General features: G+C 40.4%; 1 protein-coding gene and 2 long non-coding RNA genes across 4 annotated transcripts; all 3 read right to left on the bottom strand.

The window, feature by feature from the left end:
- Nucleotides 1–1,981: 1,981 nt before the first annotated feature.
- On the bottom strand, nucleotides 1,982–25,289 carry LOC124455398. The gene is made up of 3 exons (XR_006951827.1): nucleotides 25,279–25,289; nucleotides 14,800–14,808; nucleotides 1,982–3,156 (listed from the first exon to the last, which is right to left on the bottom strand). It is a non-coding gene; the product is annotated as an uncharacterized LOC124455398 (long non-coding RNA).
- On the bottom strand, nucleotides 4,147–5,410 carry LOC124455397. The gene is made up of 3 exons (XR_006951826.1): nucleotides 5,064–5,410; nucleotides 4,695–4,766; nucleotides 4,147–4,559 (listed from the first exon to the last, which is right to left on the bottom strand). It is a non-coding gene; the product is annotated as an uncharacterized LOC124455397 (long non-coding RNA).
- Nucleotides 5,445–15,849, bottom strand: LOC124455395. Of its 2 annotated transcripts, XR_006951825.1 has the most exons (3): nucleotides 15,757–15,849; nucleotides 8,572–8,694; nucleotides 5,445–5,605 (listed from the first exon to the last, which is right to left on the bottom strand). XR_006951825.1 is itself a non-coding variant. In XM_047006045.1 (2 exons), the coding sequence occupies exon 2, from the start codon at nucleotides 8,244–8,246 to the stop codon at nucleotides 6,528–6,530; it is 1,719 nt and encodes a 572-aa protein (XP_046862001.1). In that variant the 5' UTR covers nucleotides 8,247–8,694; nucleotides 15,757–15,849; the 3' UTR covers nucleotides 6,413–6,527. The 2 variants fall into 2 exon arrangements, 1 of the variants encoding a protein (XP_046862001.1); XM_047006045.1 differs by lacking the exon at nucleotides 5,445–5,605 and having other exon boundaries at nucleotides 6,413–8,694.
- Nucleotides 25,290–26,394: the final 1,105 nt, after the last annotated feature.

Here is a 26,394-nt window from a genome sequence, read left to right as displayed (position 1 = left end):
TGCTTTTCAAATAGGACAAGTAGTTTTTGTCTAGTTGTAAAATTTTTAAACTTCTTCTTTGTACACGTTCAATTTCTTGCTGTAAAAAATGTGGAAGTCCTGCCCAGACTGCCGATGCATACTCTAAAACTGGTCTTATTTTTGATGTATATGTTAATAATCCAACATCTGAAGGTAATTGAGATTTTGAGCACTACTACTCTTCTGTTTTGCTTGAACAACTTACAGCTACCAATACTAATTATTTATATGTACAAACTAACAATAGGTAATTAAGGGATAAACAACTTGATCAATCTTTGTATTTTACATCAAGCCTTTGAATTTGTTCCTTTTATGTCTTGGCAAAAAAATATATTAATGAAAGACTTACAAATCAAGTTTCTCGAAAATAGTATTTTGTACAAAGAAACTAAACATAATTGGAAAGTTCACATGTTGAAGACAGACTTTGCTTTTTTTTATTAAGTTGCTTGACCATGAGCAATTTAAACTTGTTTACAATTTGTTTAAAAAATTCTTTTTATTGATTTCTACTAATTTTTCATAAGACACCAAGAATTTCTTTGCCATCTATTTTTGCTTCTTCTACATTCAATTTCATTGTAACCAATGCATCCGATGTGAATTGGTGGATCACTTTATAATAACATATTAATTTGCTATTTTAGATTAGATATGGTAGAGATAATTGGGAAAAGAAACAGAAAGGTGTCTGCTCTTCTTACACCAGATGCATAAAAGCGGCAATTGTTACCATCGACAAAAATAGAACAGCGTGCAATATAAACTAACAAAATCCTTATGTTTTCGCTATCAATAATGGTCAATAAAAAATTCTTTTGCGAGGTGACGACATTATCCATCTAGCATGCAAAATAGTTAATCTCAAGAATCCGGACGTCATTTTTTGAACAGCATTAGAAAATATGTAGCAACCGTCTCACAATTGGTGGACATGGATCAACACGAGTTGGGTTGGTTAGCTAAACATTTTGGCCATGACATTGACATCCACAAGGAGTTTTGGCTGTTGCTGGAAATCTTCTGATGGCGATTGATGAGGGAAGAGATTCAAATTTAAAAGAAAAAAACTTACGAGGTATTACTCTTGAAAGTAGAGTAAAAGTTTCAACCGTACTTGAAATTATGAAGATGTTGCTACTGACACAAACAAAGATTGCTTTTGTTTTATTACTATTCAGATTTGAGAAAAAATGATGAAAAAATCGTAGATGAAGACAAAGGTGAACCATAAAAATTCATGAAAGGTGAAAGGTGAACACTGCAAATACATAGGCTATATCGTACTTGCAAAATAAGATAGAACTTGTAATTGTTCTACTACAAACAAACACTATGTTTCGAAGGCTTATTATGATGAACTTTTGAATGCTATAGAAAACTCACTTATCAACAGAAATTACAGAAACATCGAATGCGGTGGTAAACGCTACCAGTCCGTTAACGTTTATATTTACGTATAAATATACATTTAAGAAATAGAAAACAGTTTCTGTGTTTCTAAAGAATTATAGAAGACACGAACGAAAGTTCTTGACAAAAACAGAAATTTCGCAGGAACACGATATTCATATACTTCTCATTCATATTTCGATATATGTGTAGACGACGAATGCATGGACGGATTTTCTGGGTTCATACAAACATCCGATTTAACCCCTTGAATAAATTCTTCACCCCTCTAAAATGTATTTACCATTAACCTCCCTCCCATATTTTGCAAAACAAATAGAAAGGAACTTTTCTGGACAACCGTTTTAGACTCATTACTGACTTCGGTGACTACACTACTCGACAGCACCTAAGATTTAGATAATTTCTGTGTCTTACGTTACTTTCTCACCAGCTCACTCCACTAAATTTTTTAGTGCAACCCATATGAAAATAAAAGGAAAATTCGTCTATTGACAGACGTGAAAATTATTTAAGACGCGATATAATGAAAATCACTTCAGTATAATAAATCAACACACATATATTGCAACAAATTTGCAGAAAAACAATTTTTAAAACATATCTTAATGAACGTCTCGTAAGCGGACACCCTCAAGACTACAATCATATTATTTACAGTTTCTATTTACGAGATGTTCTGAGAGATATCTATTCATTACACGTAGCTATGTACACAACAATATGAAGTAAACACTAAATAAAACTGTTCAAAATATGAAAAATAAAATACAGTGGTATTACAAATGTGAAATCTTAAAAAAGAAAGAAGTTGAAATTACGTAACCACCTTTATTCTACAATCATCCACAGTTGGCAATTGTTTTATATTTTCATGGCATGTTGTTGTATAATTTATATATATTACAGCCTACACAAAGGCAATCAAATGTCATAAGTTTGTTTGGATCAAGAAGCCGCTTCGAGTATCGATGCAAGAACCAAACTTCCCTCGACGATCTCCAATGGCCCCAACATTTTGCAATGAAATAACATTCTTTTCATTCACTCTCATGGCTACATATATATGCTCACATTTTCTTTACTGTATTTAAAAGTACCATAAAACGTCCGCAAGAAAAGACAATTTTCACGTTTCAGATTTATAAAAAGTGAACAAAGTGTAAATTAGCTTCACCATTTTAAAATTTTAAAAGCTCATATCTTCCAATTGTAGAGGACCATGGTGCACAAATTACTGATATCTTTCATTAGGTCACTTTTTGAAACAAAGGTGTTCCTTCTCTTACCATCGTTTATGCCACGAACATGTCAAAATTTGGCGAAGTAGCTCGTAATTTGTCCACTGACGTTCGTGTTGTGAATTTTTTAGCTATTCTCATTTATTAGTTTCCATAAACTATCGATTCAAACAGTGTAAGTGTTCGAACGTTAACAATCCTTGACATCCGTTTTTCATTTAATGACAAATTAAAAAGTTAAAAAGGTTTAATTAAATCTTCTTTCATATGCAACAATTCTCTTTTATTTTCTTTCTCCCTATATTGCCAAACTTTTTTCGACATTATTGACTTTTGTAACACATGGTTTGAAGTGTTCAGCCACGATGGTTAAATTGTTTATCACGATGATGAACGTAAATCATGAAGTACGTTTCTTGTGGAGTTTACGATTTACTTTTTAAATTGTTGTAAAGTCAGCCCAAGGTTTTTAGTTTTTCTAAAAACACTTAGCAAAGCTATCACTCCTTCATTATAAACAGATGTTTTTCAAATGGATAAAGGCGAAAGTATTCATATAAGAGACGTATCTATTCGGCTGTTATTGTCTCTGTAACAACTTACTAAATAGATATTTTATAGCTATATCAAAATGTAATAATCAAAAAGTATTAAAGTGTGATTTTAGTGCAAGAAAGTATTGATTGATTTGCTAATAAATTGATTTTAGTGAAAGATAATGTCAAATAACGTGCAACGTGCAAACTGAAACCATTTTGCACTGCAAGAACCATTTACACAAAAATTATGTTAACATGGGGGATAAACAAAACATAACCTATGGTACAATAACCATGCAACACTAGTTCGCATTTTATTTGTTTGCGTGATAAAATAAAAGTCGATATAAGTGTTATATTGTATATTAACTGCATTGTTATAAGTGCTGTAGCTAAATAAGTAGTAAGTTACTATCATAAAGACGCAAACGTCATTTGTGTTCTTTGTTAAGTCATTTATTATGGTTAATAAATGTCCAGTTTTGACTGATTGATTTTAGTTTTTATGCATGATCTCCATGCAACATTTTGACATTATCATCAAACAGTGGTTTCTGTATAGAGCAATCAAAGTTAGACAAAGTTCGTCTCATGAAATCATACACCTGGATTGACGTTTTATTGTAAACATAAATTAGTTGAAATAACAACAATTTGAGGGATCATGCATAAAAAATGACATTAGTCCATTTAAGTTGGAAACTCATCATAACAGTAAAGAACAACCAAAAACACAGATGACTTTTCCATCAAAGAACATAATTTTAATCAGCCGACAAACTACTTTTAATGACTTTCATCTTATCACGCAATCATATAACATGCGAACTAGTGTTTTGTACTATTCCAAAATATTCAATATATGCAAAAGTTCATTCCACGATGCTTAACACAGTGAGACCTTACATAAAATATTGCGAACGTAGAAGTACATAGACTAACAATGCTGAGTATTATTTTCATTAAAAACTCTCACTAGTTCACATGTTATACGAGCTTGAGTTTGGCATAAAATAATTTTTTTTAAATAAACTTATGTTGTTTCTTCATAATTTTTCCACTGTTATTTAACATTCTTATTCAATTTTCTTTTTTAATTAAATTATCTCAGATTTATATGGTTGATATTGAATATTTTTCACTGGCACATGCGTTCTTGAAATTGAATTTACGTATGATGCAGGTACCATGAAGCATATTTTTTATTGGGAGGAGCGGGGGGGGAGGGTAGGTGTATCGATCGTTAACGCCTTAAAAGTTGGTTGCATGTTGGTGATCCGAGGACAATTTTCAAAAATTTTAAGTTGAGGCAAGTTATTGCCCAAGCCCGTCTCTGCCCTCCCTGTAATGAAGAACAAACGGTGTGAAAATTATTAGTTACATAATAAATATCATTTAACAATAAGCATCATAGCGAACAAAATGTGATGATCTTTAAGATAGTGTCATTAAGATGTATGTCATGAATAAAGCATACCGAGAATTTTTACATTGAAACATGAAGTTTATTCTTGTGACAAGATAAGTTTTGCACAATTCACCAGGACGTCTATGCCAGAAGAAAATAAAACAAGTTTGCGTTTATGACAGAAATAAAAAGTTCTAGGAAAGGAGCTCAAAAGCGGGTACTTTAATTCAACATTCTTAAAGAATTTCAAATCAATCAACCTATAATCACCAATTATAAATCTGTCATCCAAAAAGAAATACTTAGCAAGAAAGAAATCCCCAGGTAAATTATACAGAAGTTGTATTTTTTCAACGTCAAATACTTTCACGTACAATTCTTTGTCACTAATTAATAATTTATCTGCTGATGGTGAAAAATTAGCGAAATCAATTTTACCAGCTAATGAGAAAGGTGAATACTCTTCTTCTATGTTTAGCATGATTTCATTCTGGGATAGGTCATCCAAACCATCTAGTGCTGCATCTTCCATGCTGCTCGTCATTTCTTCCTGGATTATATCATCCCAATCATCTAGTTCTTTATCTTGTATGGTTCTAGTGATTTCCCTCTGAATCATGTCATCCCAACTATTTACTAGATTATCTTCATGCCACATATAATATATTGTTTCCTCCTCAAACTCTACTTTAGCAAACACATGATACTTAGAACTACAGGCAAGCACTTGCACATTTTGATAATTTTCAAATTTTATTGATATTTCTGTTCGCTTGTTTTCTATGTTGAAAACACAAGAGAATCTGTTTTTGAAAGCAATTGATAAATCACTTACCTCAAAAAACGAGTTTGTACCTTTTAGTTCATCGAAACTGCAAAGAAGTTTTGTCAAATCATTATTCCAAAGCTCAGGAATATTTTCTGCCGAAAGCAAAATGACTCCCATTCCTACAGCGACCATGTCCCTAAAAAGACTTTCCCTGACAAAAAAGTCACATGTGTTGAGATTGTATGAAACTAACATCGAGTTTTCTTCATCTCTCTGATACAGAAAGTTTTCATTTGAGCAAAAATTCTCGTTATGAAAATTGTAAGTGTTAGTCAAAAGTACGCTTGCTATTGAACACAGATAAAAGTCACATCCGTAAGCGAAAAGAAGAACAAAGTCGTCACTCAAAATAAAATAATACATTCCAGGACCTTTTAAACAAAAGCTTGATATGTTGTCATCCAAGGGATCAAGTGGATACCAACAAACTTCAGGAACAAGACTTAAGTCAGGAAGTTTCTCATCAGTGGGATTTACAATAAAAAGTTTCTCAATGTGAGACCTTGAAGAAAAAGCACTACAACACCAAGAATGAAGACCAACAGTGAACATAATACCAATCTTATCGAGAGGCAAATGATCGTCGCAAATAAATGTTTTATAATTATTCTCTACATCAAAATTCGAAATACACTTCTTTTCTTCTCTTCATCAACAACAGCTATAACACCTAAATACTTTTCTGAATTAGAAAAACAAAGCGAGGCCACATTACTACATCTTATACTGCGCTTCCTCTCACCTTTCTTAACGTCCCATACTGTCAAAGTATCTTTGTAACTAGTGACCATTGTGCACTTATCCTTTGAAAAACATTTGTTAGTAAAGAACTTAGAAGTAGAATCATCACAATGGAGCGGACTAGAGGAAATTTTACCATTAATATCTAGTACTTTATAAAGTTGGGAAGCGAAAATCGAATCTTTAAAAGGATGAAAGACAATGCAGAATTCTTTACATTCAATTTTCTCTAACTCTCTAGCTAAGTTTTTTATCCATAAACACCTGTTTGTTTTCAATGAAAAAAGTTGAACGATAAACCCTTCATAACCACAGATGACGTAATCATGACTTCATGAAACATCGATTGAAATCAAAGAATGAAACAAACGTAATAATAGCGCCTTTCCAAAACATGTGTCTCTGCTCTCTAAATATGGGGAGTCTTTGAAACGTGTTTGAAGCATTGTGGTGGCTTGGGACGAAAGATCTTTTATTTGGTTGACAACGTTTAGCAAAAAAATTATTTCATTGTCAAACCATTCATTCCACGATAGTAAACTATAAAGATCATTAAATAATAGTCGAGTGTCCTCAGAAAGATGAAAGTACGTCTCATGTGCGATAAATAACTTAAAATTTTCACAAGTCTGACTAAAATCAACAAATATAGAAGCAATTAAAACTTCCAAGTCAACAAGATATTTACAAACATTTTTAACGATACAATCATTATCACGAGCAGAAAGCATATGAGGCAACCAATAATTAACTGAATACCTTAATGAAGCATGCTGAATGATGTCAAAATTTACTTTGAGAGTTATGACATCATCCAAAGTTTTTGAACAAAATTCTAAAACAAGTAGATGACCCAAAGAAGTTTTTACCGAATAATCATGTTCACAATCAACCAACAACCAATCAGTTGTAGATTTGTGAAAAAAAGAAACACACCCTTCTTTATTAGTGACAAACAGACAAGAGATAATTTTTCTAACCTTGATGGATATGCAAGTTGAATTCAAACAAAGTATATCCTCAATTATCTTCCAAGGAAGAGGTTCTTTGGCAACCGCCAAGGCATCTAATGCTGACAGAAATTTTTCCTCCTCTATTTTAAACAACTCTAATTCTTTACCTAACCGTTTTAAGTAGGTTTCATAATATTCATCTAAATTTTTTGGTATGGATGCATTCGACAAACCTTGATTCTTAACTTCATTGCAGAGAAGAGATGCAAGCAACATATGTCCGTCGGCTTTGTCTACTAAATCATTTTTTAGATCTAAAAGACTGTCAGAAGAGCCAATTCTTTCATCGACCAATAATTTAATGTCGTTCAAGTTGCGATCATCACTGCATTTAATAAATAGCGGATTTAATTTTTCGAACGTGTTTAAAGAAACTTCGTTGGGTCTTGTTGAAATTACAAAGCGAAAACAATGTGGAAGTTTGTGCAAATGATTAACAATCAAGTTGGTAAGGTCATCTCTTTCTGGATAACCACATTCATCAGGAGCATCTAGCACAATTAGAATTCGCTTGGGAGGTGTCAAGATTTCGGAAAACAAGTCAGTGAAAAGCAAGGTAAATAATTTTTCTATTTTCATGCTACCCAAACACTCAGAGAGTTCAACAGAAAGTTTTTTTTCAAGAAGCTGTTGATAAGCAGGAAAAGTATGAGCAATTTGAAAAGGTAAAGATTGAAGAAGTGTAATGGCTTTATTGTAACGACTGTTGTTGTGTTGAAAGAAATGAACTGCACTCAAATATTGAGGATAACGTTTGCACAAGGTAGCTGCAATTACAGATTTACCCATGCCGGCAGCAGCGGAAATAACAAATGCACGATTTCTGGATGTATCGCAATCGAACCAAGCTAAAAACTCATCAGAAACCCATTCCCGCGTTCCTTCTAAAAATTGTTCATAGTGATGCGTAATTTCACTCTCAAAGTTGAAACTCACAAGTTTTTTTGACAAAACATATTCTGCATTTCTCAATCGATCTATATCTCCCTGAGTTATTCCTAAGCGAACTAATGGTTCGTTATTTCCACCCAAAAACATTGAAAGTCATCAAAGCTTACTGAAGTGTTAGGTAAGTGAGCGAAACGATCATTGCGAAATAACCTGATACGGGTAATATCTGCTTCAGTTGAATGATCAGTAGGATTAGGAATGTTTTTCCAAATTGAATCATTCGGTGGTTTTAAATTGCAAATATTGCGCAGGAGAATATAAAGTAAAGTAATGTCAAAATCATTTTCATTTGGCAATGTTGGAGGACTAGGATAAAGTAAATTCCACTGTTCTTGACCAATTAGTTTATTCTTTAATTTCGAAAGTTTTGCCTTATTTGTAGGGTTATATAAGACAAGAAATAAATCAATACCTGACAGTTGTTTTTTTAATGTGATTCGCAAAGCCTCACCACCAAGATCAACAATTAATCTCATCAACTTAAACGCATTTGCTTTGTCTTCTGAGCTCTCTGAAGCAGTCATCATTTCAAAATCTAGAATGATGAATTCTATAATGAGATTTACACATTCACGACAAAAAATGAATATCAGAGCTACAGCAAAAGATCTTAAAATGCAATACTTATGAGTCACTTTTAAAATACTAAATAATACTTTTTAGAAAATAGAAGAACTTCATTAACTTAGATCATTTCAAGACATATTGTCCAAAATTATTTTTCAACACTGTCTGAAAATTGCAATTGATAAATAAAACACCGTATTATAGAAAACACAAAGTTAACAAAGTTATAATTTTCTTTTTTTAGAAGTAAAATAAGTAGGTATCCGTCAATTTGGTTGCATTAAACTCAGTCCTTGCAAAGATCGAGTCTAACTAAAAGTGTATCGAAAGAAGAATAGTAGTATTCATTTTTATTCATTTCTTGGTTCACAAGAAAATCTCCCGGTACAAAATCTGAGTGGTCACTGAAAATTGAGCTTGATGAAAACTGTCGAGATTTTGAACGTTGCCGAGCACGCAATGTCTTAGCTTACTTGGAAAATTCGGAATGCATTCTCTTTTTAAATAGCATGCAGACATATCTGCCCGTGGTTAATTCTTTCTTCGGTGGCACATTTGCTGGACTAATTCGAGGTGCTATTCGCGGCGTTTTAGAATATGAATAAAAATTTTCTTCCTTTCCATGGTAGCTATACTATACATATGATAGCCACACAAAAGCAGTGAAAAAGAAATCAAATAAATTGAAGGTTGACCATGAAAAAACACAACCGTGTGTATGGTGAGCTGATGTTGAACTAAAGTATTGTTGTTTGTTATTAGATTATGACGTTGTATTTTGGAAGTTAGTCTTCGCTAGTTGTGCAAGTTATGAGGTATAAACTATAAAGCATTGATCGATCGAAAGTTCTGTGTTAAAAATATAATTATATACGCTTTGCATTTTTTTGAGCTCGTTACAGCAACTACAGAAATTTAAAGGTGAACTCATACATTTGGATTATTTTTGTTTTACATAGGTATAATTTTGATGCAAAGCGATAACTTGCATTCATGCATACGGTGGCTAAATGTGAGGAGAGTAAAAATCCATAACAAGTAAAATTCGAGCAATGTGTTATACATATAAAATAGGAACGTTTTATGAATGTTGTACGAATGTTAGATAAACGTAAGATAAACATTGAAAATGTGTTATATCCCAACATTAATCTTAACGTCGTTACACGTTTCCTACGAGTTCAGAAAGTTTACTCAATGTGTGCAGCAATTTTTCTCTTTTCGCGTTAGCACAAAGCAGTTATGCGTCTGCCGATTCGTTTTTGGGACTGTATGCTATCCAATTTTAATGCGCAGTCGACACACAATTTTTAATTTTACATATAACTAATCCAATGTAACTATTCTACATCACAAATAAACATTTCAAGCTTTTACATTCACAGCCAGCAACAGAAAGAAGACTGACAACTTTTACGTGTGACGACTAATATAGGTTTTCATAAGGTTCCTATTTCCGTTCTTCCATAAATTTAGTATCGATTACAATTATCTATTATTTATTTACCTACAATGTCAGACCTCAACGTTGTGTAAACGTTGGATGAACGTTAATACAACGTTTATACAACGTGATTTTGCCAACATCAAATGCATGTCTGAAACCATTATAACACTGTCCTGCACATATCGATAACATAAAGCTATACGCGTCATTCACAAGTCGTAGCAAATTGACTACACTTTATAATGAATATACAACTTAACTTGCTAGAAGTAAGATGTTTTGCATAGTTTTATAAACGTGTTGAACATAATGATTCAAATTTTCACTCCAACGTATTGTTTGATAATTAACTTAAACAAATCATTTTACCTTTACTGGTACAGCGAGAGGGAATTCAAACTACGTCGCATTCACCGCGCGACTTAGTTAAATTCCTTTTTTGTCAAATTTAGCGCGATTTTGTGACTTCCTAATTAATCAAAAACTACTTTTCTTACACCTGATGCAGGTTAAGTACTAAACATAGTTCCAACTGCCTGCGGGAGTATTACCCAGCGCTAACCTACACTGAGTCAGCACGCCTGAAATTTGGTGACTAAAGTCTCTCTCCTGATTCGTTTATTGCCGTTGTGCCGACTAACGAGCCAGTGTTTTTGTTAAAATATGCAAGCGGTGTCGTGAGAAAGTCAGCAAATATCCCTTGTCTATGCTTGTTGTAGGCTGAATACATGTTTCTCTTATCAGTCACTGAGACAGTCCACAATGCTGAATACATGTTTCTCTTATCATTCACTGAGACAGTCCACAATGCCGAATATATGTTTCTCTTATCATTCACTAAGCCAGTCCACAATGCTGAATATATGTTTCTCTTATCATTCACTGAGACAGTCCACAATGCTGAATATACGTTTCTCTTATCATTCACTAAGACAGTCCACAATGCTGAATATATGTTTCTCTTATCATTCACTGAGACAGTCCACAATGCTGAATATATGTTTCTCTTATCATTCACTAAGCCAGTCCACAATGCTGAATATATGTTTCTCTTATCATTCAATGAGACAGTCCACAATGCTGAATATATGTTTCTCTTATCATTCACTAAGACAGTCCACAATGCTGAATATATGTTTCTCTTATCATTCACTAAGACAGTCCACAATGCTGAATATATGTTTCTCTTATCATTCACTAAGACAGTCCACAATGCTGAATATATGTTTCTCTTATCATTCACTAAGCCAGTCCACAATGCTGAATATATGTTTCTCTTATCATTCACTAAGACAGTCCACAATGCTGAATATATGTTTCTCTTATCATTCACTAAGCCAGTCCACAATGCTGAATATATGTTTCTCTTATCATTCACTAAGCCAGTCCACAATGCTGAATATATGTTTCTCTTATCATTCAATGAGACAGTCCACAATGCTGAATATATGTTTCTCTTATCATTCACTAAGACAGTCCACAATGCTGAATATATGTTTCTCTTATCATTCACTAAGCCAGTCCACAATGCTGAATATATGTTTCTCTTATCATTAACTAAGCCAGTCCACAATGCTGAATATATGTTTCTCTTATCATTCACTAAGACAGTCCACAATGCTGAATATATGTTTCTCTTATCATTCACTAAGCCAGTCCACAATGCTGAATATATGTTTCTCTTATCATTCACTAAGACAGTCCACAATGCTGAATATATGTTTCTCTTATCATTCACTAAGACAGTCCACAATGCTGAATATACGTTTCTCTTATCATTCACTGAGACAGTCCACAATGCTGAATATACGTTTCTCTTATCATTCACTAAGCCAGTCCACAATGCTGAATATATGTTTCTCTTATCATTCACTGAGACAGTCCACAATGCTGAATATATGTTTCTCTTATCATTCACTAAGACAGTCCACAATGCTGAATATATGTTTCTCTTATCATTCAATGAGACAGTCCACAATGCTGAATATATGTTTCTCTTATCATTCACTAAGACAGTCCACAATGCTGAATATATGTTTCTCTTATCATTCACTAAGCCAGTCCACAATGCTGAATATATGTTTCTCTTATCATTCACTAAGACAGTCCACAATGCTGAATATATGTTTCTCTTATCATTCACTAAGACAGTCCACAATGCTGAATATATGTTTCTCTTATCATTCACTAAGACAGTCCACAATGCTGAATATATGTTTCTCTTATCATTCACTAAGCCAGTCCACAATGCTGAATATATGTTTCTCTTATCATTCACTAAGACAGTCCACAATGCTGAATATATGTTTCTCTTATCATTCACTAAGCCAGTCCACAATGCTGAATATATGTTTCTCTTATCATTCACTAAGCCAGTCCACAATGCTGAATATATGTTTCTCTTATCATTCACTAAGACAGTCCACAATACTGAATATACGTTTCTCTTATCATTCACTGAGACAGTCCACAATGCTGAATATATGTTTCTCTTATCAATCACTAAGCCAGTGCACAATGCTGAATATATGTTTCTCTTATCATTCACTGAGACAGTCCACAATGCTGAATATATGTTTGTCTTATCATTCACTAAGCCAGTCCACAATCCTGAATATATGTTTCTCTTATCATTCACTAAGACAGTCCACAATGCTGAATATAAGTTTCTCTTATCATTCACTGAGACAGTCCACAATGCTGAATATATGTTTCTCTTATCATTCACTGAGACAGTCCACAATGCTGAATATATGTTTCTCTTATCATTCAATGAGACAGTCCACAATGCTGAATATATGTTTCTCTTATCATTCAATGAGACAGTCCACAATGCTGAATATATGTTTCTCTTATCATTCAATGAGACAGTCCACAATGCTGAATATATGTTTCTCTTATCATTAAATGAGACAGTCCACAATGCTGAATATACGTTTCTCTTATCATTCACTAAGCCAGTCCACAATGCTGAATATATGTTTCTCTTATCATTCACTGAGACAGTCCACAATGCTGAATATACATTTCTCTTATCATTCACTGAGACAGTCCACAATGCTGAATATATGTTTCTCTTATCATTCACTGAGACAGTCCACAATGCTGAATATACATTTCTCTTATCATTCACTGAGACAGTCCACAATGCTGAATATATGTTTCTCTTATCATTCAATGAGACTGTCCACAATGCTGAATATACGTTTCTCTTATCATTCACTAAGACAGTCCACAATGCTGAATATATGTTTCTCTTATCATTCACTGAGACAGTCCACAATGCTGAATATACATTTCTCTTATCATTCACTGAGACAGTCCACAATGCTGAATATATGTTTCTCTTATCATTCAATGAGACAGTCCACAATGCTGAATATATGTTTCTCTTATCATTCACTAAGACAGTCCACAATGGTGAATATACGTTTCTCTTATCATTCACTAAGACAGTCCACAAAGAAAAAAACGTTTATAATATAATTCTGCAAAGAGAGGATGAATTCTCTAAAAGTAAAAATTTTCCATACAAACGATGCTTTAATGGATCATATATCGATCTCGGTGTTTAGCTATATTTCCCGAAAAAAAATCTACGCCAAATTTTGCATGCCAGCATAAGTAAAGACCATTGGTTTATGCAAAGAACGAAAGTTTAGCAAAGCATATCTAAATAAGACGTACATGATGGCATAGTCAACATGCTTATTTAACATGATAGCGTGTTTAATGTATAGCAGTTGATATGAATATGACAAACTACAATACAAACATCAGCTTTAATTGTAGAGTTAATGGATTTGTTTTAAAAACATTATATTGCCAGCAACTATAAAGGAGTTTTGAGAAAATTTTTCATAAATGTTTTACAGTCATAGCCATAAATAACGTACTATGTATACTATAATGTAAGCTTTGAAGCACAACTTATGCAAGTAAACTTAACAGGTGAACACTTCATATTAAGAGTCTGAATTTACTTCGTTGGTAAATTATTTTATTTACCATCTGAAATTTCCTTATGTGGAGGTTACGTTAAGAATTCTTTATGATATTAATAAATTACACTGTGGAAATGTCAGAGTACCTAAGACACAAAAAAACAGGGCCTTAATGTAGTAAAGAATTCTAATGGAATGGTGACAACGTATGAGAGCTCACAGGGAACAAAGTAAAATTTATACAATAAAGGTACCTAATGGGATATTCATGCACCTAATTAATGTTAAAATGAAATTATTCAAGATCACCATAATACTTTCAAATGAAATCCTCCAATCAAATGTAATCCTATGCTTCTATTTATGATGGTGTTGATATATATGCTTCATGCACTAGGTAATATTTGTTTGCCAGAAATTTCTAGAACTCTCCAAATGTTAAACCCGAAGAAGAATATGGAGATGTTTGAATATTATTTGCTTATGACCATAGCTGCTTTAACTAAACAAAATGTTAAGAAGTAGAGTAGTTTGTTATGTCTACACTCAGTGTAATATATTACCCTGACTTTAATTTAAGTCTAGGCATAACAAATTATTTCTTTGTGTAGTTCTTAATGGCCTGGTTATTCAAATAAGAGCTTACAACAGGTGATGTTGTCAGAGGAGGCCTGAGCACCACAGCAAAATTCTTGTCACCCCTCCCTCCAATGTTATGTTTTACATATATTATATTATTAAAACGACAGCAACGGTCCTTCGATTTTGACTGGCCCCCCTTCACTGAAAATGCTAGCTACAGCACTCTTTAAAACATCATTGAATTATTTGACAACAAAACAGATATTGAAGATGTTATGGATTTATTTGAAAAAGCCATATAAGCAAAACTGAGTTGGCATTTTAGTTTCTTGATTGTGATATATACTTGTTTATAATTTAACTGTTCAATAACCTAAGCAATGTTACCTTTGTGCTATCTTTTGACATTTCTTTCTGTTGACACTCAGTTCATTTCAGTTAAATAAAATCTTGCATAAAAATTTTAGATGAACCGATGAAAAATGAATCCATAAATGAGTTAGCAGAGCATGAATGTATTATTGTAGGTTAGGTTTGTAAAAGCCAAGCCTCCCATGTATAAATTGTTTTTTATTGTGTTTTGGGAATTCCAATAAATTGTAATGCAGAGGAAAACCAGTCAAAATACAATTTGAATGGCTTAATGTTAGCATTGTGCAATCATTGAAATCAACAACAAAAACACAGGCGCTTTCTGCAATCAAATTTGAAAATTTTCCTGGGGGAGCATGCCCACTCCTAGGAAGGTCGCACCAATAAACCACGCAACAATTTTCCTAAGTTCATATGTGGAGCTGAAACTCCCTCTCTGATACATTATAACTTTACGTTTGAATGAGCTCATTACATAGTGCATACATATAATAATTCCTTATGAAAGTTGGCAGCTATCATGATGCAAGCTTTTTTGTCAATTCTTAAATTTATAGCAGTTGATTAGTCGGCTTTAAAACACCAACCAAATGTTTGTTGAAGACCTACTACTACGTACATATTACGACGTACGTATGTTATCATTGATTTAACTCAATTAAATGATGGGAAGCGTTCATCATACCTTTTTATTGAAGGAGATAAAAAATCTTTGCAATCATGATCATTTAATTCCTCAAGAGTAATTCTATCTTTCCCCTAAAGTTGACGTGGCTATAATGATAATGAAATGGACTGAGCACAACATTCAAAATTAGCAAAAAGTGTGAAGTTGACACTAGATTTACTTTAACACAATTGAATGACTTCAGTTTCAGAACCAAAATATAAAATCTGTGTTTTAGTAGTATACAGAGAGTCGTTTATGGCCCACCTAACAGTTTGATACCTATTATACGTAAATAAAAGCACCCCAGCCCTAGTTCGCCTACGTATACAAGCATAATTACAGCGAATGTCAAACCCAGGACAACGGCAGGATGTCCTGCGTTTGACAGGAGCTTTACCCGTAAAGTTCACCACATGTGGGCGAAGCTCCATAGGTGAATACTGCGGACTTCATATGAGGCGGTTAAGGGAAGGCGAGCGACTTCCACAACCATGTCGTAAATGTGGGGTCGGACCACAGGCAGAAACTATCTTTTGTCAAGCCTGCGGTGCGAATAGGGTGCATCATAAGCTCGTTTATGCGGAGAAACAAGCAAAAAAGAGATTGCTAGAGTACTCGCCGAATTAATTTCGATTTAGAGATTTATCTCACATAGGGTATACCCTAAAAATTGTAACAGTCGAGATGGATGTTATTGTTAAGGATATAATAGAGTTATATATACAAGGTGTGATCAGCGGAGACGCGCTGCATGACTCTCTTGAGGCTCGTCAAACGCCAATCCCCAAACCGCGCAGGCCTATCCCCAAACCGCGCAAGCGCAGGCCTATCCTAAAACCACGCAAGCGCAAGCCTATCCCCAAACCACGCAAGCGCAAGCCCGCCGAGCCTACCGATGATAAGCTTCTGGCTGAATTTAAACCACGACGCCCCACAAGTGAGATGAAACGAAGGCCTTCAGCTATAATCTGAGAGCCTGTTAAATGCAGGTGCCGAAGGGACACCCCTCCAAACGCGACTTGATGGCTTTTCTCAAAAGCGCCCAGCCCTAAATCAAACGCAAAGTCGTCGAGGAGCTACTAGCTCTACGAGGAGTTAAGTTTCAGTTGGCTGTAAAGGTTGAGCTTCGGAAGGATGAAGCAAATGGTACTGAAGTGCTTCAAGCACCAGTGCTCCGGACAAAGCATATCACGCTGCCACTGTCGCATGAGATTCCGCAAGCCCTACATGATGCCTTCCGAACAATTCTGGAGAGACTGGAAAAGTACACTCGAAAGGGGTCTTGGTGGATAGTGGGTCGTGTCGAAACACTCTGGCTTGACATCACTCACTACCAGCCTTTACGCGGAGGCTCATACCTTCCTCTCCCCACCGCTGTCAAGAATAAGAAGGCAATCGTCAACGTGAAAAACAAAGACGACGACTGCCTCCGCTGGTCTCTAAGGGCTGCGCTGTTTCCCGCAGCTAAACACCCGCAAAGGCCGGGCAAGTATCCCACTGAAGACGGCCTTGACTTTGCGGGGGAGAGCGCACCCGCACCCCTCTCCCAGCTCGAACGTGTAGAGCGTCAGAACGACCTTGCTATCACCGTGTACAGGTGGGAAGGCGGCGTCGTTCCTTGCCGTCTGAGCAAAGTAGAGAGAGCTCGCAAGACTGTGAATCTCTTCCTCGTCTCGGATCCAAATGATCCTGAGAAATACCACTACACCTGTATCAAGAACTTCGACCGCCTTCTCAACCAGAGCGGCCACCATCAGCTGCACTTCTGTGAGCGTTGCCTTCACGGCTTCACCAGGCAAGAATTGCTGGAAGAGCATAAGCATGAATGTCGAGGCATCAACCAGGCCGCAGTTGCCATCAGAATGCCAACCCCCGGAAGAAACGACAAAATCCGCTTTGAGAAATACCACAAGCAGCTCAAAGCGCCGTTCATAATCCACGTCGACTTCGAGAGTCTGATCTGCAAAATTGAGGGCCCCGCGCTTAACCCTGAAAAAAGCGGCACCCACCAAACCTCCAGGCACCAGGCATGTGGCTACTCGTACACAGTGTTTCGTTCCGACGGGGAAACGCAGGCGCCGCAGCTCTACCGAGGGCCCGACGCGGCCAAGCATTTTCTGAAAGCGCTCCAAGAAGAAGAGCGTAAGATCAAGACGGTGTTGGCGAACCCCGAGCTTATGCACATGACAGGAAAGGACTGGGTGAGCCACAAGAAAGCCACAAATTGTCACATCTGTAGCAAGCTCCTCGAAAGCGATTCCGTGCGAGACTATTGCCACATTACTGGGAAGTACCGAGGTGTGGCCCACAATGCGTGCAACCTGAAGTTGCGACTCAGCTGAAAGACGACAACCATACCAGTTGACTTCCACAACCTGCGGAGCTACGATAGCCATCTCATCATGCAGAATATCGCAGAGACTGAAGGGAAGGTCACCTGCATCCCCCAAAACGACGAGAAATACATCTCGTTCAGCATCAGCCAGCTCCGATTCATCGAAAGCGCCCAATTCATGCTCTGAAGCCTGGATGTCCTGGTGAAAGCAAGCAACCCACGAGACATGCGCATCACAGCGGACTACGAGCCGAACCCCCAGAAACGTACCCTCCTGCTCCGCAAGGGGATCCACCCCTACGAGTACATGGACGGCTGGCCCGATTCGACGAGGAGGCCCTTCCACCGAAGGAGGCTTTATACAGCCGGCTCCCCGGAGAAGGCATCACCAACGGCGACTACGCCCACGGAAAAAGGGTCTGGGACACTTTCGGCTGCACAAACCTCGGCGACTACCACGACCGCTACCTCCGGGCCGATGTCCTCCTCCTCGCCGACGTCTTCGAGAACTTCCGAAAGCTGTGCCTCGAGCAATACCGGCTAGACTTGGCCTACTATTACACGAGCCCGGGCCTAAGCTGGGACGCTCTCCTCAAGCACACAGGGGTAGAGCTCGAGCTGCTCACCGACATCGACATGCATCTCTTCATCGAGAAGGGCCAGCGCGGTGGCATCAGCATGGCCTGCAGGCGCTTCGCCAAGGCCAACAACCCCAAGGTGCCAGACTACGATCCGTGAAGCCCCGAAGCTGGATCCAGTACTACGACGCCAATAACCTGTACGGCTGGGCGATGTCGCAGCCACTGCCAACAGGCGCGTTCGAGTGGGTCGCCCAAGAGGACGCGAAGGCGGCCCTGAACCAGCCTGCAGATGCAGAGAAGGGCTACATTCTCGAAGTTGATCTGGAGTACCCAGAAGAGCTGCACGACAAGCACAATGCTTATCCGTTAGCGCCAGAACGCCTGAAGGTCAACAACGCGTGGATGTCAGATTACCAGCAAAATATCCTCAAACAGATGTATGGGGGTGCGTCTCACGAGGTCGAAAAGCTGGTCCCCAATCTGCGCGACAAGACCCGATACGTCCTGCACTATCGGAGTCTGCAGCTCTATCTGCAGCTTGGCATGCGCCTGAAAAAGATCCACAGGGCACTCCGCTTCGATCAAAGCCCATGGATGGAGCCCTACATCCGGAAAAACACTGAACTCCGGAAGAAGGCAAAGAGTGACTTTGAATTCAACCTCTACAAGCTGCTGAACAACAGTGTCTTCGGCAAGACGATGGAGAACCTTCGAAAGCGTGTCGATGTGAAGCTGCTCCGGTCAAGCGAGACCGAGAGACTCCGCAAACTTATCGCCAAGCCGACATTCAATCGGCATTTCATCTTTGGAGATGCGGGAGACCTTGCAGCCGTTCACATGGATAAAAGCAGTCTGCTGCTCAACCAGCCAGTCTTCGTGGGCATGAGCATTCTCGACCTCTCCAAGCATCTGATGTACGACTGGTACTACCACTATCTCAAGGTGCAGTACGGGTCGTCAGCAGAGCTCCTCTACACCGACACCGACAGCCTTGTGCTGGAGATTCAGACTGAGGACGTGCACGCCGACATGAGACGCAACGCCGGTCAGTACAACACCAGCAACTATCCCAAAGACCATCCGCTGTCTAGCACAGCTAACAAGACGGTGCTGGGGAAATGAAGGACGAGTGCGCTGGGGCGCCTATCGCCGAGTTTGTGGGACTCAGGCCCAAGATGTACTCTATCCTGAAAGCCGATGGTCTGGAGGAGCGCAAAGCCAAAGGTGTTAAAAAAGCTGTCGTGAAAAAGAATATCAGTCATGCCTGGTACAGAGAGGCGCTCTTTGAAGCAAAGTGCTTCCGCCACGGTATGAATATGCTGCGCAGTAACGGGCATCAGATCTTCGGCGAGCACTACAACTCAGGCTTCCCACCCTCAACCACAGCCCGCTCAACCTGCTGGGAGGTCACACTCCAGTTGGATTGGTCACCCTACGCCGTTCGCCACCCTCGAGTTCTCCGGGTGCATACAAATACCGCAACATAACATCCGATGGCAAGCGTTGCTCATTGAAACCAACTTGACGAAGTGCGGGAGCAGCGGGTTTGGCCTTAACGCTCTTCTTCCGAATCACAAGGGAAGGCTTTTCGCCCGTCAAAGTAGTAGTTTCATTATTGAGCGCTTTAACCACCTCAGGTAATCGTGATACCCATTCTTTTTTCCGAGTTCAGGCACAGCCAGCTCGCGATGATACTGGTAACCGAACAATCGCTCCGCCAATGTTCGGTTAAATATTTCTACGATTCCCTGATCTCTATTAACTCCGACCCTACCCCGTCGAATCGTGACACCACTTTTTTCACACGCTTTTTGCAAAGCCCCACGGAGCTCCAAGCCAGGGTCGACTTGTAAAACTTTAGGCCATCGAACAGGCCCACGGGCATAAATGGACTCTAATGCCTTCCCAACATGGGTGGCTGTCTTGTCTGTGATTGCCTGGGCCTCTTATACCGACTTGCTACGTCGACGACCGTCAGTGTGTATTTGAATGTGCGTATTCCGACTCGATCATGAGGCAGATACAAGAGATCGGCCTGGTGGACCTCATTTGGGGTGCTGATGTCAAATTTAGGTCGGGGGATAGCACTTTGCGCTGGTGCGGGCAAGTAGATCTGCCAGATGGCCTGTTTTGTTAGCCATTCATAAGCCACATCCTCGCCGACGCCAGCCTCTTTAGCCAGCTTTGGGATAGCAGCACGGCGGCGCCAGTACCCCGCAGGACTGTAGAACACGTCTGCGAGATGTCCCTCATCGTTTTCGTCCGTAGAAACGCAACCATTCATTGTTGGGACGACGGTTTCGACACTACGACGTGTCGTAGGCGAATTCTCTTCAGCTTCGAAATCGTCAGGACCACCGCCAGTGGTCAGAGGCACAAGGTCGAGCACTTTCTGATCATTAGCTAGAGTGTCTTCGCCGAACACCCCCTTAATCTTTTTAAAAGCACCTCTACAGAACCCTCTTCTATAAACAGCCACCACGCCAGGACAGCATGGCGCCCGCAGACAGCCGTTGCTCGACTTTGCACTGCAAACGTATTCGTAACCATGACCTGCTCGGGAAAGGCCTCCAGAAAATATCTGCGCAGCTGAGGCTCTGTATATGCTTCCTCTATTGTAGCGAGCGCACGTCCAAAGCTATCGAAGACAAGCACATGCGTTCTAGTACAACAAACAGTTAGCCAGTGGTGCCCCCCTTCGACCGGTTTGAGGTGTTGGAGCGCTTCTACAGTAAGTGGGCAGCTGCCGAAAAGAGCAATACCGTCTTTTGCCCGCACCGCGCACGGTAGGTTCTTCTTTCCCATGTCGACAAACGCCTCCCGAGACATTGCTCTCCATCCTTCCAGCTAGACATCGGCAATATCGCAGAGCTCCAGAAGTGGAAATCCTCTCATTCGCAGACATTGACCGCAAAGATCATGGCGAGCGGCTGCAGCAAAACCATGGCAGGCAACCCAAAGCTCCTCCGGAAGACCCATCATTAGCTTGATACGTTGCTCATATCATCTTTTGGCACAATAAATCTCTGATTAAAATTAATTAATATCAATGGTTCTTAGATCCAGAAAGATCGGATACCCTTTGGAAATGTACTCTCCAGTGTTGAATTTCAACAAAAGGACACCTCATAACTTGTTGGTAGAGTTGCTGGGCGCCGCAAGTCGAATTGTTAATGCCGTCGAGTGTCTCGGTTTGAGGATTCAGAGTTATCTCCAGCGGGTAGTCAGATCCGTGGACTATCGACCGCTCAGGTCGCATAAGGGAGGGTTTTCACATGGTCCTCAAAATCTTATGAGGGAGGGGCTCTTTTTATCTTCAAGGTCTTTCCTGAAACTCGGTTCTCACGCGTAGCTGAAGACTACCGTCGCTGACAGGCGTTGGCCAGAGTCTGGTTTATAACTCTGATGAGGTGCCCAACTTCTGTGTATGTCCCCGTGAGGATGCTGAGTGCGGTCTCGCTGTCACCTTTAACAACGTACAGCTTGTTGCTTTCAGGCCCGACATTCAGATAATGGAGCTCAAACTGGGCACTTTCGACGAAAATTGCCTTTCCCACATTGTTCAGGTCCTTAACCCGCATCGTAAAGTTCGGCTTGAGAAGGCCGCGGCTGACCGCCGGCGAGTTATTCACCGCGGATAGGACTACGCTTGTTGCTGCTGCCCTGTTAAAAATGACCAAACAACCCCCTTACATCCAATTAGAGGTACAAGCTATGACGCATTTACCGAAGACGAACCATTGCGACGACTCATGACACACCCCAAATCCCCGAGCCCTTCCGTGGTCTGCTGTCACCTGTGAAGGTAGTCCAGGATGCCATCGAGGAGAGGACCGAAAATAAGGTCTTCCTGGTTGAGGGGCGAGCTAGGCTCACTCTCTATCCGGACAATCCAAGTCTCTCGTCTGGGATAGACATCAGCTCGGCAAACAACTTTATGGCGTTTTCGGAATCCTATTTCATCGACAAGATGCGGTACGCGGTAAAAGACAATTGCAACCACCCAAACACGGGCGATTACCCCAATTGGATTCTCCCACGAGCCCGGCCTTTAGTTGGGTAAAAAACATTCATGTGGAGCTCTACCAGCAAGAGGTCACGCAGAGTGACATCGTGGCTGATATGCAGCCGGTTCAGCACATCCTGAGTCTTATCGAGAGCTCGATCGGGAAGTTGCAATACGCGGATAGTGACTTATTCGGCTTACAGAAGCTGGATCCCAAGAAGGCTTTGAAAGCTCTCCCCTTGCAGACCTACTCCTATGGAGTAGACCATTGCGTTGGCTATGCCTTTGCGACAAACACAGCAGGCGGAGCCGGCCCTGACTTTAATGCCGATAGTACCCTCAAAAGGGTGCCTGGTGTCCAGCTCTCTTTAACCGAAGCCTTCACGAATACGGTGCAAGAAAATATCGTCCGTGTTCTCAGCGGGAACTTTCAGTATAAGTTTCGCCCATACCACCCCCTCTACTCCAGTGGATATTATTGGCTGCCTCCGGGCACACAGGGGAAGATTCGCGTTGACCTCCCACAGGGCGGTCAAGTCGCTACATGATCAATTCTAACAAAGGGGGCGGTGCGGATAAGGCAGACGCTATCAGCAGAATACGTATACATCTCCCGGAGCTCAATATTGTCTACCCCATCTATCTCATGAAAAAAGACTACAGCCACCAGGTCTCGATCGCTAAGGAGCTGAATTTCCCCACCTGGTGCCCCAGGGTATTTCACAAGTCGTTGAACGATGACGCTGGCACTCTGGCGTTCCTAAACAATGCCTCGATTCCCAGGAGGATGATTCTCTTCTTTACCGACTCGAGGCTCGGAGACGCACCGGGATTAATTCAAATGCCGCCGCCGACTACGGCAAGAGCTTCTTTATGAAGCGGCTCCTTGCTCACGTTCATCCGAAAAGGCTGTACATCATCTCGAACACCTCCGTTGATCAATGTATCCAAACTAACACGGTCTTGAAGCATTATTCCGCGATGCCTGAATCGATCGAGGATACGAGTATAGAACCGGAGTTCTACGTCATCATCGACGACATCCGCGTCATGAATCTCAAATGCGGAATGCATAGGGAATGACTCTATAAGTTCTGTATAGCCATCATCTGAAATTGAACGCCTTCTTCCTCTCCCAGAGCTTCGACACAATAAAGGATATGAAGCTTAACACAAACTTTCTCTATCTCTTCCGATTCACGGATAAGTCGAACGTCAAGCGGTTTCTTAATTCAATCTTCGGCGGCACGGGCAATAAACCGGCTCTCATCTTCAAACTGTACGAGAAACTCTTGACCCGCTGCGATCGCCCGATCCTCGCTATGGACTGCACCAATCAGCGATTCATTTATTAGTGCAACAAAAAAACTATTGCGGTGGACTTTCAATGAAATCTTTGCTTTCTCCGTCATTACAAGAAAAATCTGAGCAAGAATTAGAGAAAGAAGTTCAAGAGGGATATCACCAGTTTTTTAAGTGTATGTTTGAAGAAAAATGGAACATATTCGAGTCCGGATCGTCGATGGTCTCCCACAGCGTCTTGAGCCCGTGGCGGATGGTTATCTCTCGGCATTCCTCATCCCAAAGGCGCGGCGGCTGGAGGTCCTCCAGTTTATCGAAAGCCAACCCGAGCACATTATCAAACGCGCTAAGACCTTTATGGAGGTCTTGGATTATCTCCCCGAAGGGGCCCGAGCAAAGGGCGCTGGAGCACCAAATCGCCACCGGGATTTCGTCTCCTTCTTGCGCAAAGCATTGCAGTATATACCAACCCATCCCCTTGCTAATTTGAGCTTGCTGGAGCTAAAAAAACACCCAAGCGTAAAAGAGCTCTATGCCTTGTTTGAGGGCCACCCTGAGCTTCTCAATGAAGAGTCGGTCCTGAGCGCGGTCAAATCCAGGTTGCTGAACTATTCTGAAGATACAGGCCAATTTCGCGACTGCGTCTCTTCTGTCCGTTTGAAAAACCAACTCCCTACGTTCACTACAACCGCGCCTTCTCTCCAGACTCGGAAAGAGGGGGAGTTCGATCGCTTGCTGCTGTTCGTCTTTGGCCGCTTTCTGGCGGGCCAAACGTTTCCCGAGGCCTTTCTCAAAAGCAACTATTTCACTCCGCGTGCGCAGCGGGTACAATTATTCATGGAAAACCCTCAAGGGTTTGAAGCCAATCTCAGGGAGACTCAGGTGGATCAGGATATGCGTCTTGCCATCGTGGCTTACTATCGCGTGCTTGTGAACAACGTAAACCAACAGTTTCTCAGCAAATATCCCTTTGAGGTGGTCGCTAACGCCGTAGTCGACTTCGGCAGTCCCCAATTTCGCCTGGCGAGGCAGAAGTTGCAGGAAATTAAACAGCATCCTCTTGCGGTACCGGGGTCAGGGCAGAAGTTTGTGATTTAGCGGACTTGCTTGAGACCTACTCCAAAACACCCGAGAGCAAAATTATAAATTATGATCGTCATTTTATGCCTGGAGGCGTCAGAGGCAAGATGACTAGCGATGCCGCCTTTATTAATGTGCTCCTCAATAACGGGAGCCGCATCATTAGCAAATGTCTTGCTATGTTGAACGCTCGAGGCCTTGTTTGAATGTTTCATGGAAATGGCATTTTGGACAAACACTTGGGAGAAGACGGCGGCTGCTTCGGTAATCAGTGATCAGGAGGAGTAGCTTGCTCGTTTTCAGGATGATGTGGTCAAAACAATACAAAAATTGGGAATGAGGATACCGAGGGCACTCTCTCTCATACTGTCGCGCAGCTGAAGGTAAACATGCTCGACCTCCATGGCCTTGATGACCGTTCAGGTGGTTTACGGAGAATTGCTACAGGAACGCTGCCTGATCTCGTACGACAGGACGTTGTGCTGGCGCGGTTTGGGGAGGGTGCGAATCTGAATAATGACAAAGTACGGATTCAGAGCTTCTGGATTGAGCGGGCTGAAAACGAGAAGTATCATATAAGCAGCGGTAAACTGCGAGAGGCTTGCGTTTGGAACTTCCATCTCTTCTAGCGGGGTGATGGCACCTCTCTTCTCACTCGCTATTCCGTGGTCCCGCGGGAAGTCTCGGACAACCGAGGCACGTACGGATACAATTGGAGACGTACCTAAAGGTTGTATTATCTTGAGTTCCCCTGATACACATAATCAGCATGGCTTTAGGTTTGTGTATGACCCAAGCACAAGCAGTCGAGATTTGGCTCCAAGATATGAAACTTCCTGTGACGAATTTAACGCGCTTCCACTGCCAATTCGATGCCGAGCAAGATCCACCGAGATCAATCTCTGTATGGGAATACGCCTTTGACCGCCCCACCCGTACGCAGCTGGAGACCGTTCTCACCCAAGCTCAGGTCACCAAGCGGGTTGAGTATCGGCGTTCCGATGGCGCTACGAGGAGGGTGGGACGCCCTCCTACGCGTATTACTCTGCAGGCGGAGAATGAGGCCGGCGGATGGTCTCCGCTTGGCCCGGTTCTCAGCTCGAGTCGAGTGCTTCGCATGGGGATTGCGGCTGCTGTAAACGATGTTCCCACCATCCGGCTGAAGGTGAACGATGTTGAGAAGTCAACTTTCGAAGTGCGCAAGCCACGCGGGCAGGTTTCAGCTTCACAGTTTTCGACTTTGCATTAGAGGTTGACGCGGGTGCCGTTATTGGGTTTTCTTCAACAGACGCTACCGTTGATTTTATAATGACATTGCTATTGGAGCAGTATGACCTTGTGTGAGCCCT

The sequence above is a fragment of the Xenia sp. Carnegie-2017 genome, unplaced genomic scaffold (genome assembly GCF_021976095.1).
Source record: "Xenia sp. Carnegie-2017 unplaced genomic scaffold, XeniaSp_v1 HiC_scaffold_4, whole genome shotgun sequence".
Lineage (NCBI taxonomy): Eukaryota > Metazoa > Cnidaria > Anthozoa > Malacalcyonacea > Xeniidae > Xenia > Xenia sp. Carnegie-2017.
Note: the sequence above shows the minus strand (reverse complement) of the source record. Positions and strands in the feature narration are given on the sequence as shown.

What these genes read in the sequence shown, in the direction of transcription:
- LOC124455395 (XM_047006045.1), bottom strand. Translation starts at nt 8,246, where the DNA reads ATGTTTTTGGGTGGAAATAACGAACCATTAGTTCGCTTAGGAATAACT.